Genomic DNA, 13859 nt, shown 5'->3' on the forward strand with positions numbered 1-13859 from the left:
ACTGATCAAACCTTTACACTGCTGCAGAGGATGTAAAATTGCGTTATGCAAAAAGGGTTAATGTCTCCATTTTCTGCCCAATTCAGAATCCAGTGGAAATTAACCTTTACACCAAAAAAAAAAAAAAAAAAGAAACATAATAAAGTACCCCTTCTTATCACAACAGAGGAGAGAACAAAAAGGCAGCAGACAGGATTTGCTGGCAAGACGGCCAAATAGGAACAGCTCCCATCTGTAGCTCCCAGCAAGATCAACACGGAAGGCAGGTGATTTCTGCATTTCCAACTGAGGTACCCGGTTCATCTTACTGGGACTGGTTGGACAGTTGGTGCAGCCCACGGAAGGCTAGCCAAAGCTGGGTAGGGTATCACCTTGCCCAGGAAGCGCAAGGGGTCAAGAGATTTCCCTCCCCCAGCCAAGGGAAACCATGAGAGACTGGCCCAGATACTGTGCTTTTACCACAGTGTTTGCAACCGGAAGACCAGGAGATTCCCTCCAGCGCCTAGGCCACCAGGGCCCTCAGTTTCAAGCATAAAACTGGGCAGCCATTGGGCAGACACCGAGCTAGCTGCAGCAGTTTATTTTTCATACCCCAGTGGCACCCGGAATGCCAGGGAGACAGAACCGTTCACTCCCCTAGAAAGGGGGCTGAAGTCGTGGAGCCAAGTGGTCTGGCTCGGCAGGTCCCACCTCCACAGGTCCCACCTCCATGGTGCCCGGCAAGCTAAGGTCCACTGGCTTGAAATTCTCGCTGTCAGCTTAGCAGTCTGAAGTCGACTTGGGACGCTTAAGCTAGGTGGGGGTGGGGGAATCGCCTTTGCTGAGGCTTGAGTAGGTGGTTTTACCCTCACAGTGTAAACAAAGCCGCTGGGAAGGTTGAAGTGGGCAGAGCCCACTGTAGCTCAGCAAGGCCAGGCCAAAGGCCGCTGTGGCCAGACTCCTTCTCTAGATTCCTCCCCTCTGGGCAGGGCATTTCTGAAAGAAAGGCAGCAGCCTCAAGTCAGGGACTTAGAGATAAAACCCCCATCTCCCTGGGACAGAGCAACTGGGGAAAGGGGCAGCTGTGGGCGCAGCTTCAGCAGAGCTTAAACATCCCTGCCTGACAGTTCTAAAGAGAGCAGCGGATCTCCCAGCACAGTGTTCAAGCTCTGATAAGGGACAGACTGCCTCCTCAAGTGGGTCCCTGAACCCCATGTATCCTGACTGGGAGACATCTTTCAGTGGGGACCGATGGACACTCATACAGGATAACTCTGGCTGGCATCTGGTGGGTGCCCCTCTGGGAAGAAGCTTCCAGAGGAAGGAACAGGCAGCAATCTTTGCTGTTGTGCAGCCTCCGCTAGTGATACCCAGGAAAACAGGGTCTAGATTGGACCTCCAGCAAACTCCAGCAAACCCACAGCAGAGGCGCCTGACTGTTAGAAAGAAAACTAACAAACAGAAAGGAATGGTATCAACATCAAAAAAAGGATGTCCACTCAGAGACCCCATCCGAAGGTCACCAACATCAAAGACCAAAGGTAGGTAAATCCATGAAGATGGAGAGAAACCAGAGCAAAAAGGCTGAAGGTTACAAAAACCAGAACACCTCTTCTCCCCCAAAGGATCACAACTCCTCACCAGCAAGGGAACAAAACCAGACGGAGAATGAGTTTGATGAACTGACAGAAGTAGGCTTCAGGAAGTGGGTAATAAACTTCTCTGAGCTAAAGGAGCGTGTTCTAACCCAATGCAATGAAGCTAAGAACCTTGAAAAAAGGTTAGACGAACTGCTAACTAGGATAACCAGTTTAGAGAAGAATATAAATGACCTGACGGAGCTGACAGACATAGCACGAGAACTTCGTGAAGCATACACAAGTATCAATAGCTGAATCAATCAAGGGGAAGAAAGGACATCAGAGATTGAAGATCAACTCAACGAAATAAAACGAGAAGATAAGATTAGAGAAAAAAGAGTGAAAAGAAGCAAATAAAGCCTCCAAGAAATATGGGACTATGAGAAAAGACAAAATCTACATTTGATTGATGTACCTGAAAGTGATGGGGAGAATAGAACCAAGTTGGAAAACACTCTTCAGGATATCATCCAGGAGAACTTCTCCAACCTAGCAAGGCAGGACAACATTCGAATTCAGGAAATACAGAGACCATCACGAAGATACTCCTCAAGAAGAGCAACCCCAAGACACATAATCATCAGATTTACCAAGGTTGAAATGAACGAAAAAATGTTAAGGCAGCCACAGAGAAGGCTCAGGTTACCCAGAAAGGGAAGCCCATCAGACTAAAAGCAGATCTCTCTGCAGAAACCCTACAAGCTAGAAGAGAGTGGAGGCCAATATTCAACATTCTCAAACGAAAGTATTTTCAAACTAGAATTTCATATCCAGCTAAACTAAGCTTCATAAGGGAAGGAGAAATAAAATCCTTTAGAGACAAGCAAATGCTGAGAGAAACTGTCACCACCAGGCCTACCTTACAAGAGCTCCTGAAGGAAGCACTAAACATGGAAAGGAACAACCAGTACCAGCCACTGTAAAAGCATACCAAATTGTAACGACCATCAACACTATGAAGAAACTGCATCAACTAACGGGCAAAATAACCAGCTAGCATCATAACAACAGGATCAAATTCACACCTAACAATATTAACCTTAAATGTAAACAGGTCAAATGCCCCAATTAAAAGACACACACTGGCAAATTGGATAAAGAGTCAAGACTCATCAGTGTGCTGTATTAAGGAGACCCATCTCATGTGCAAAGACACACATATACTCAAAATAAAGGGATAGAGGAATATTTACCAACCAAACGGAATGCAAGAAAAGCAAGGGTTGCACTCAAAAAAACAGACTTTAAACCAACAAAGTTAAAAAGAGACAAAGAAGGACATCACTAATGGTAAAGGGATAAATGCAACAAGAGTTAACTATCTTAAATATATATGCACCCAATACAGGAGCACCCTGATTCATAAAGTGAGTTCTTAGAGACCTACAAAGAGACTTAGACTCCCAAACAATAACAGTAGGAAACTTTAATATTAGACAGATTAATTAGACAGAAAATTAACAAAAATATCCAGGACTTGAACTCAGCTCTGGACCAAACAGACCTAATAGACATCTACAGAACTCTCCACCCCAAATCAACACAATATACATTCTTCTCAGCACCACATCACACTTACACTAAAATTGACCACATAACTGGAAGTAAAATACTCCTCAGTGAATGCAAAAGAATGGAAATCATAATAGTCTCTCAGACCACAGTGCAATCAAATTAGAACTCAGGATTAAGAAACTCACTCAAAACCACATAAGTACATGGAAACGGAACAACCTGCTCCTCAATGACTACTGGGTAAATAAAGAAATTAAGGCAGAAATAAAGATGTTCTTTGAAACCAACGAGAACAAAGACACAACATACCAGAATCTCTGGGACACATTTAAAGCAGTGTGTAGAGGGAAATTTATAGCACTAAATGCCCACAAGAGAAAGCAGGAAAGATCTAAAATTGACACCCTAACATCAAAATTAAAAGAACTAGAGAAGCAAGAGCAAACAAATTCAAAATCTAGCAGAAGACAAGAAATAACTAAGATGAGAGCAGAACTGAAGGATATAGAGACAGGAAAAACCCTTCAAAACATCAATGAATACAGGAGCTGGTTTTTTGAAAGATCAACAAAATAGATAGACTGCTAGCCAGATTAATAAAGAAGAAAAGAGAGAAGAATCAAATAGATGCAATAAAAAATGATTAAGGGGATATCAACACCAATTCCACAGAAATACAAACTACCATCAGAGAATACTGTAAATACCTCTACGCAAATAAACTAAAAAATCTAGAAGAAATGGATAAATTCCTAGACACATACACCTTTCTAAAACTAAACCAGGAATAAGTTGAATCCCTGAATAGACCAATAACAAGTTCTGAAATTGAGGCAGTAATTAATAGTCTACCAACCAAAAAATATCCAGGACCAGAAGGATTCACAGCCGAATTCTCCTAGAGGTACAAAGGGGAGCTGGTACCATTCCTTCTGAAACGATTCCAAACAATAGAAAAAGAGGGAATCCTCCCTAACTCATTTTATGAGGCCAGCATCATCCTGATACCAAAGCCTGGCAGAGACCCAACAAAAAAAGAAAATTTCAAGCCAATATCCCTGATGAACATGGATGTGAAAATTCTCAATAAAATACTGGCAAACCAAATCCAGCAGCCCATTAAAAAGCGTATCCACCACGATCAAGTCGGCTTCATCCCTGGAATGAAAGGTTGGTTGAACACAAGCAAATCAATAAACATAATCCATCACATAAACAGAACCAAGGACAAAAACCACATGATTATCTCAATAGATGCAGAAACGGCCTTTGACAAAATTCAACAGCCCTTCATGCTAAAACCTCTCAAGAAACTAGGTGTTGATGGGACGTTTCTCAAAATAATAAGAGCTATTTATGACAAACCCACAACCAGTATCATACTGAATAAGGAAAAACTGGAAGCATTCCCTTTGAAAACTGGCACAACACAAGGATGTCCTCTCTCACCCCTCCTATTCAACATAGTATTAGAAGTTCTGGCCAGGGCAATCAGGCAAGTGAAAGAAATAAAGGGTATTCAGTTAGGAAAAGAGGAAGTCAAATTACCTCTGTTTGCAGATGACACGATTGTATATTTAGAAAACCCCATCATCTCAGCCCAAAATCTCCTTCAGCTGATAAGCAACTTCAGCAAAGGCTCAGGATACAAAATCAATGTGCAAAAATCACAAGCATTCTTATACACCAATAACAGACAAACAGAGAGCCAAATCATGAGTAAACTCCCATTCACAATTGCTATTAAGAGAATAAAACACCTAGGAATCCAACTTACAAGGGATATGAAGGACCTCTTCAAGGAGAACTACAAACCACTGCTGAAAGAAATAAGAGGACAAAAACAAATGGAAAAACATTCCATGGTCATGGATATGAAGAATCAATATCATGAAAATGGCCATACTGCCTAAAGTAATTTATAGATTCAATGCTATCCCTATCAAGCTACCATTGACTTTCTTCACAGAACTGGAAAAAACTACTTTAAATTTCATATGGAGCCCGCATAGCCAAGACAATCCTAAACAAAAAGAACAAAGCTGGAGGCATCACACTACCTGACTTCAAACTATACTACAAGGCTACAGTAACAAAAACAGCATAGTAGTGGTACAAAAACAGATACATAGACCAATGAACAGAACAGAGACCTGAGAAATAACACCACACATCTACAACCATCTGATCTCTGACAAACCTGACAAAAACAAAGCAATGGGAAAAGGATTCCCTATTTAATAAATAGTGTTGGGAAAACTGGCTAGCCATATGTAGAAAGCCAAAACTGGATCCCTTGCTTACGCCTTACGCAAAATTAACTCAAGATGGATTATAGACCTAAACGTAAGACCTAAAACCATAAAAACCCTAGAAGAAAACCTAGGCAATATCATTCAGGACACAGGCATGGGCAAAGACTTCATGACTAAAACACCAAAAGCAATGGCAACAAAAGCCAAAATTGACAAATGGGATCTAATTAAACTAAAGAGCTCCTGCACAGCAAAAGAAACTATCATCAGAGCGAACAGGCAAACTCTAGAATGGGAGAAAATTTTTATAATCTATCCATCTGACAAAGGGCTAATATCCAGAATCTATAAAGAACTTAAACAAATTTACAAGAGAAAAAAGAAAACAACATCAAAAAGTAGGAAAAGGATATGAACAGACAATTCTCAAAAGATATTTATGGAGCCAACAAACATATGAAAAAAAGCTCATCATCACTGGTCATTAGAGAAATGCAAATCAAAACAAACCACAATGAGATACCATCTCACGCCAGTCAGAATGGTGATCATTAAACCATCACGAAACAACAGATGCTGGAAAGGCTGTGAAGAAATAGGAATGCTTTTACACTATTGGTGGGAGTGTAAATTAGTTCAACCATTGTGGAAGACAGTGTGGCAATTCCTCAAGGACCTAGAACTGGAAACACCATTTGACCCAGCAATCCCATTACTGGGTATATACCCAAAGGATTGTAAATCATTCTGCTATAAAGACACATGCACACGTATGTTTACTGCAGCAATGTTCACAATAGCAAAGACTTGAAACCAACCGAAATGCTCATCAATGATAGACTGGATTAAGAAAATGTGGCACATATACACCATGGAATACTATGCAGCCATAAAAAGGATGAGTTCATGTCCTTTGTGAGGACATGGATGAAGCTGGAAACCATCATTCTCAGCAAACTAACAAAAGAACAGAAAACCAAACACCACATGGTCTCACTAATTAAGTGGGAGTTAAACAATGAGAACACATGGACACAGGGAGGGGAACATCATATACCAGGGCTAGGGGAGGGATAGCATTAGGAGAAATATCTAATGTAGATGACAGGTTGATGAGTGCAGCCAATCCACCATAGCAAGTATAGACCTACGTAACAAACCTGCACATTCTGCACATGTACCCCAGAACTTAAAGTATAATTTTAAAAAAAGAAAAGATACATTTTTTAAATGGCAGCAAACAGAAAGGACTCAGAAAAAAAACAGGATATTATAGCATCCTGCTAAAAGAGAAAATGAAGCCATTTCCAGTTTGATAAGGTAAGAGAAAAGACATTTTTCCAGGGCACATTGAATTGAAGCAAAAATTCCTAAAATAAAAAGAAAGCAAAGCAGTTCCCACACAAAGTAATATAAATGACCTAACATATATAAAAAAAAATTCATCCCAAGGTGAATCAGGAAAGGGTAAGCCCAAGAGGATCTAAAGAAATTTAAAAATACAATAGAGAAACAGTGAAAATTTCCAGTAAAACTTGATGGCTTGAACACATGTATTTATCTCTCCCCTTACCTTTATTTCCTTCTCCTGCCTGATTGCTCTGGCCAGAACTTCCAGCACTATGTTGAATAGGAGTGGTGAGAGAGGGCATCCCTGTCTTGTGCCAGTTTTCAGAGGGAATGCTTCCAGTTTTTGCCCATTCAGTATGATATTGGCTGTGGGTCTGTCATAGATAACTCTTACTATTTTGAGATATGTCCCATCGATACCTAATTTATTGAGAGTTTTTAGCATGAAGGGTTGTTGAATTTTGTCAAAGGCCTTTTCTGCATCTATTGAGATAATCATGTGGTTTTTGTCTTTGGTTCTGTTTATATGCTGGATTACATTTATTGATTTGCATATGTTGAACCAGCCTTGCATCCCAGGGATGAAGCCCACTTGATTATGGTGGATAAGCTTTTTGATGTGCTGCTGGATTCGGTTTGCCAGTATTTTATTGAGGATTTTTGCATCAATGTTCATCAACGATATTGGTCTGAAATTCTCTTTTTTTGGTTATGTCTCTGCCAGCTTTGGTATCAGGACGATGCTGGCTTCATAAAATGTGTTAGGGAGGATTCCCTCTTTTTCTATCGATTGGAATAGTTTCAGAATGATACCAGTTCCTCCTTGTACCTCTGGTAGAATTCGGCTGTGAATCCATCAGGTCCTGGACTCTTTTTGGTTGGTAAGCTATTGATTATTGCCACAATTTCAGAACCTGTTATTGGTCTATTCAGAGACTCAACTTCTTCCTGGTTTAGTCTTGGGACGGTGTATTTGTCGAGGAATTTACCCATTTCTTCTAGATTTTCTAGTTTATTTGCATAGAGGTGTTTGTAGTATTCTCTGATGGTAGATTGTATTTCTGTGGGATCAGTGGTGATGTCCCCTTTTTCATTTTTTATTGCATCTATTTGATTCTTCTCTCTTTTCTTCTTTATTAGTCTTGCTAGTGGTCTATCAATTTTGTTGATCTTTTCAGAAAACCAGCTCCTGGATTAATTTTTTGAAGGGTTTTTTGTGTCTCTATTTCCTTCAGTTCTGCTCTGATTTTAGTTATTTCTAGCCTTCTGCCAGCTTTTGAATGTGTTTGCTCTTGCTTTTCTAGTTCTTTTAATTGTGATGTTAGGGTATCAATTTTGGATCTTTCCTGCTTTCTCTTGTGGGCATTTAGTGCTATAAATTTCCCTCTACACACTGCTTTGAACGTGTCCCAGAGATTCTGGTATGTTGTGTCTTTGTTCTCGTTGGTTTCAAAGAACATCTTTATTTCTGTCTTCATTTCATTATGTACCCAATAGTCATTCAGGAGCAGGTTGTTCAGTTTCCATGTAGTTGAGCGGTTTTGAGTGAGTTTCTTAATCCTGAGTTCTAGTTTGATTGCACTGTGGTCTGAGAGACGGTTTGTTATAATTTCTGTTCTTTTCCATTTGCTGAGGAGAGCTTTACTTCCAACTATGTGGTCAATTTTGGAATAGGTGTGGTGTGGTGCTGAAAAAAATGTATATTGTGTTGATTTGGGGTGGAGAGTTCTGTAGATGTCTATTAGGTCCACTTTGTGCAGAGCTGAGTTCAATTCCTGGATATCCTTGTTAACTTTGTCTCGTTGATCTGTCTAATGTTGACAGTGGGGTGTTAAAATCTCCCATTATTATTGTGTGGGAGTTTAAGTCCCTTTGTAGGTCACTCAGGACTTGCTTTATGAATCTGGGTGCTCCTGTGTTGGGTGCATATATATTTAGGATAGTTAGCTCTTCTTGTTGAATTGATCCCTTTACCATTATGTAATGGCCTTCTTTGTCTCTTTTGATCTTTGTTGGTTTAAAGGACATGAACAGACACTTTGCAAAAGAAGACATTTATGCAGCCAAAAAACACATGAAGAAATGCTCATCATCACTGGCCATCAGAGAAATGCAAATCAAAACCACAGTGAGATACCATCTCACACCAGTTAGAATGGCCATCATTAAAAAATCAGGAAACAACAGGTGCTGGAGAGGATGTGGAGAAATAGGAACACTTTTACACTGTTGGTGGAACTGTAAACTAGTTCAACCATTGTGGAAGTCAGTGTGGTGATTCCTCAGGGATCTAGAACTAGAAATACCATTTGACCCAGCCATCCCATTACTGGGTATGTACCCAAAGGACTATAAATCATGCTGCTATAAAGACACATGCACACGTATGTTTATTGCGGCACTATTCACAATAGCAAAGACTTGGAACCAACCCAAATTTCCAACAACACTAGACTGGATTAAGAAAATGTGGCACATATACATCATGGAATACTATGCAGCCATAGAAAATGATGAGTTCATGTCCTTTGTAGGGACATGGATGAAACTGGAAACCATCATTCTCAGTAAACTATCGCAAAGACAAAAAACCAAACACCGCATGTTCTCACTCATAGGTGGGAATTGGACAATAAGAACTCATGGACACAGGAAGGGGAACATCACACTCCGGGGACTGTTGTGGGGTTGGGGGAGGGGGGAGGGACAGCATTAGGAGATATACCTAATGCTAAATGACGAGCTAATGGGTGCAGGAAATCAACATGGCACATGGATACATATGTAACAAACCTGCACATTGTGCACATGTACCCCAAAACCTAAAGTATTATAATAATAATAATAATAATAATAATAAAAGAGAATACTTAAATAAGACGACTAGGTCTTCATCAAGAGTCCCTATGCTGAAGCCCACCAACTGACAAGCCACCCGGGCACAGAGCTTCCAACTAACTTCCGAGTACATTACTCATAACATAAACTGACAGCCAACAGTTTCTCTCCAAGACGCATGACATAGACCCACCAAAAATCTCAACAGGTAAGGCAGAGACCAAAACAAAGAAACTCAAAGGAAATCCAGAAATAATTCAGAGAATATGTAAAAGGAAAAAAAATTCTCCAAGCTCCATTTTGTATCCTCAGAAACATATGAAGTGATACGTTATTCACTGAAATAGAACAGGATACTTTTTAAAAGAGCATTCAAAGAATAAGAAAGAGTTCATGGAAATAAATATTAGTATAATTAAAAATGCAACTGAAGGGTTAAAAATTAAAAGTTAAACCCAGAAGGTAGGGAAAAAAAGATTTAAAATAATAGGGAAAAGATAAGGTAACTAGAAGGTCAATCCAATAATGCCAACATCCAACTAATAAAAATGTCATCTTAAAAGAGAGAGAAGATTAAAAAAATTAAATAAACATATAAGAAAACTTGTTGAAACTGAAAGAAATTAACTCGAAAATTGAAAACACCCATTGATACCAAGAAAAAGGATGACACCAGGGATGAAAAGAAAGTCCTAGAAAGTTCCACAAACAAAAAAGCAGATAAAGGATGAATTGGGAAACCAGAATAGTCTAGGGATTTCCATACAATCTAGGCACCTAGAAAACAATAAAACAAGGTATTCAAAAGTCTAAGAAAAAATTATTTTCTAAACAGAATCACATATTCGGCCAGATTATTAATCAAGTAATCAACAACAGATAAAAACAGTCATATGGCAAACCCCCCATCACCCTTTCTCAAGAAGCTACTGGAGGATATACTTTAAAACAATGAAATAAACCAAGAACAAGTAAGACATGTAACCCAGAGAATGGGTATTTAACATTAAAAAAGGGGGAAAAAATTCTCAGAAAAGGAAGCCTTATGACTATAGGATTAGAGATTAACCAATCTATATTAAATTAGGACTATGAAGAACTGCCAGGGCAATCTCAGTGGGGGAGAAAAACTGATAGATTACCTGATTTGTTTTGGAGGCATTTTACAGTCTTGTCATATAGTTGCAGGCCTCAAATTGTGTTTAAAATTATGTTAATTTGAACAAAGGAAAAGTAGACAAAGACAACTAAGAAAATCAAGAAGTTGTGCAAGGAAGGAAATTTATTCATAGCACACTTGTGGTTTCCCTATGACCAAAGTTTACATTATCATACAATTGTAAATAATGTATATTAATTTAAGCCAAAAAATAGGAAAAAATGTATTTGAGAATAGAAATATAACAGAGAATATTCTCTCTTGGTGTGTTCCTTTCTAACTTGTAAATCACTAGTTATATCTAAAGTCTGTTTCCCTCTGACACTTCATTCTGGACATTCTCTTTCCTTTGGTCCTATTGAATCTACCCTACACAGATTTCTACTCTAGCATTTTCCATTCAGTACAGGGCTTTGTCCTGGAAAAGAACTTCAATTTGTCATTTTATGGAAGTCACATGAGAAAGACTGGTGGACTACACCCCCCAAAAAACTGGATTAACACAAGTGAACGAATTTTGATATTTATTCTGCAATGAAATTCCTTGTGAATTTGCTAATTTCAAAACTATCCTTACTGCCTACACAGTAAAGTTCAATAACCTCTCCAAGAGTTTGAAATACAAAAGACTTTTAATTATAAATTCCTCTAACTAGAAACAATTAAGGGGGAAAAATGATTTTTCCAAAAATAAGTTGAATCATTTCATTCATTTGCTTGCTTAGTGCTTATAAATAAGGAGTCCATATATAGTTTGCTCTCTCTCTTCCAAAACATTCAACCACCCTGGGAGAGAATGCATAATAAGGCACTGATAAAGTTTCCTGCTGTCTTCCAGCACAGCATGCTATCATAAGAGGGCTATTCCTTCTGTTTACCCAGTGATAAACAAAAAGACTGCACTTACCGAGCTGGGGCTGGAGTGCCGCCTAACTTTAGGTGACTCTTTGCCAGTGGAGGAGGTCTTAAAGTTAATGCAAGCATTGTTCTCAGAATGCACCCTCTTTACTTGATTAGCTGGTTTCTCAAATGGGTCAAAAGTGCTCTGTGTCCTCTGAACTCTGACTTTTTTATCCTCAGGAATTGTGTCCAGGGGTTTGATCACTGAGTCCATTCCCTGGCAGTTCCGTGTAGACATCTTTGTGACACATATCTGAGAAAAGAAGAAATTAAATTCAGAACTCTTCACTGAAACTTTAATATCACTAAACATGCCAACATATAACTCTAGAAAGCATGCCAATTTCAGTTTCAGGAAATACCCAAAAAGCCCACATTCTAAAAGCTGCATCAGCATAAATTACAGTACAAAAAAATCCCCACAATCATTCTGTTTATACCCACTTAGAGCTTACACTAAAAAATCTACCTCTAAAATGAGAAACTTAAGGCCCAGGCTGCTAGTAGTACCCTAAGATGATTCTTGAACTCTGTCACATGTTTTACCATCTGACTGGAAGTGGTTTATTTCTGAATCATTAAGAGGTTGGGTAACTGGCCTTAATTTAAAAAACAAAAAATAGGCAAATCAGATGGACACTAACTGATGGGTCATCATGTAAGCAGCTCACCTAGGCTAGAGAAGGAAAGGGCATTATGTTGTTTAAAAGTTTTATGCATGAATATGTATGCTTAAAATCTGTCCCCATCTTGATTTCATCTCCAAATTGGAATGAATGGAGCTAATGGTTAGAGATATTAAAGAACTGAAGACAATGGTGGGGGTTTCCTTTATTTCAAAGCTAATGGATAAAAAGAAATAGCATTGTAAAAGAAAAACACCGAAAAGCATTCATTTCAAAATTTGGTTTACATTACTCCACTAAACCTCCACTTCCTTCCCTTCTTCTTCCTTCTTCACCCATTGTCTTCCCACCCAGCCTTCCCCAACCTCTCATTCTATTTTAGTCTCTGTGACTTTTGCTCCTTGCTTTTTACTTTAGTTCTAAGCCTGTCATTCTTCCGATACTCTGGAGACTTTGTTGTCCTTATTAAATAATTTGATGGCCTCTGGCTTGTCTGTAAAGCTAGCTAATTTAATTGTTCTCTCTAAAGAAAATATAACTCTAAATAAAATTGTTTTTAAACATTTTTCTTCTTATAAAAAGTTCCCACATCCCTATATGCTATCAAAAGCAGAAAAACAGAAGATATTTATGAAAAGCCCACATTGTTAAGGTAAAAATACTAAGTTTTTGAATACATACTGGATCCATGGTTGGTTGAGTATGTAAATACAGAACCCACAGATACACAGAGCTAATAAGTATAGAATGACTCCATGTGGGGAATAAATGCAGCTATGTATATGGATATAGACAGATGCAGATATAAATACAGACACAGATGCATAGATATAGATATTTGTGAGTGTATGAGCATGGTGAAAAGTATACAGGAAAACACACTGAACTATTAACATCAGGTATCTCCAGACATGTGGAACTGAATGGGTAAGATTAGCAATTTTTGGTACACTCTTGTGTGAATTTTATAATAAATATGCCAACGTACGTAATGTTTTAAAAACCACTAAAGTAGAAAAGTATGTATAATTAAGCCATTTCAAGTTTTTGAAACAAAAAATTTTTAATTGTTAAACATCAACCCTAAGAGTATGTCTCAACTACCAAGCACAGTCTGAATTCTAACTAAGTCAAATGAGAAGAACATTATCATACTTTTTAGCATGTGAGAAAACAGCTGAAGATATTTTTAAAAGACTCAAGGCAGAGTCCTCTAGTCATGATCAAAAAGTAAAAATTTATTACAAGTATGTTGGAGCATGCAATATTTTTAAGGGTTTTTGTGCTCTTCTTAAGGACCTGAAGGCAGTAAATAAGAAACCATCCACATCACTAAGGCAATTAAATTATAAATACATGGGCCTGATAAGTCAATGAACTGCAAACACAGAAAATTTGAAAGAAAAAAAAAATGTAAGAGCACGTTGAAATCAAATTACTTAAAACAGAAAGTAAAAGATAAGGATGACAGAAAATAGTTGATGACTAAATTAATAGAGAAAGGCAATTAGAAAGCATCTTGGACTAAACAAAAATGATAACACAAAATACGAAAATGGTGAGATTCAGCTAAAGTAGTACTTTAGCTGTAGGAAAA

At 38.4% G+C, this 13859-nt stretch overlaps 1 protein-coding gene across 10 annotated transcripts in view; it reads right to left on the minus strand.

The window, feature by feature from the left end:
* CDK14 (cyclin dependent kinase 14) overlaps positions 1-13859 on the minus strand; it is a 600921-nt gene that overhangs the window by 462171 nt on the left and 124891 nt on the right. For all 10 annotated transcript variants that reach the window (XM_032761120.2, XM_058424902.1, XM_058424892.1 and 7 more), the window contains one exon: positions 11644-11889. In XM_032761120.2, the coding sequence (XP_032617011.1) occupies positions 11644-11889 (246 nt within the window). The remainder of the gene's footprint in view (positions 1-11643; positions 11890-13859) is intronic.

Source organism: Hylobates moloch, unplaced genomic scaffold, assembly GCF_009828535.3.
Source record: "Hylobates moloch isolate HMO894 unplaced genomic scaffold, HMol_V3 SCAFFOLD_1, whole genome shotgun sequence".
Classification (NCBI taxonomy): domain Eukaryota; kingdom Metazoa; phylum Chordata; class Mammalia; order Primates; family Hylobatidae; genus Hylobates; species Hylobates moloch.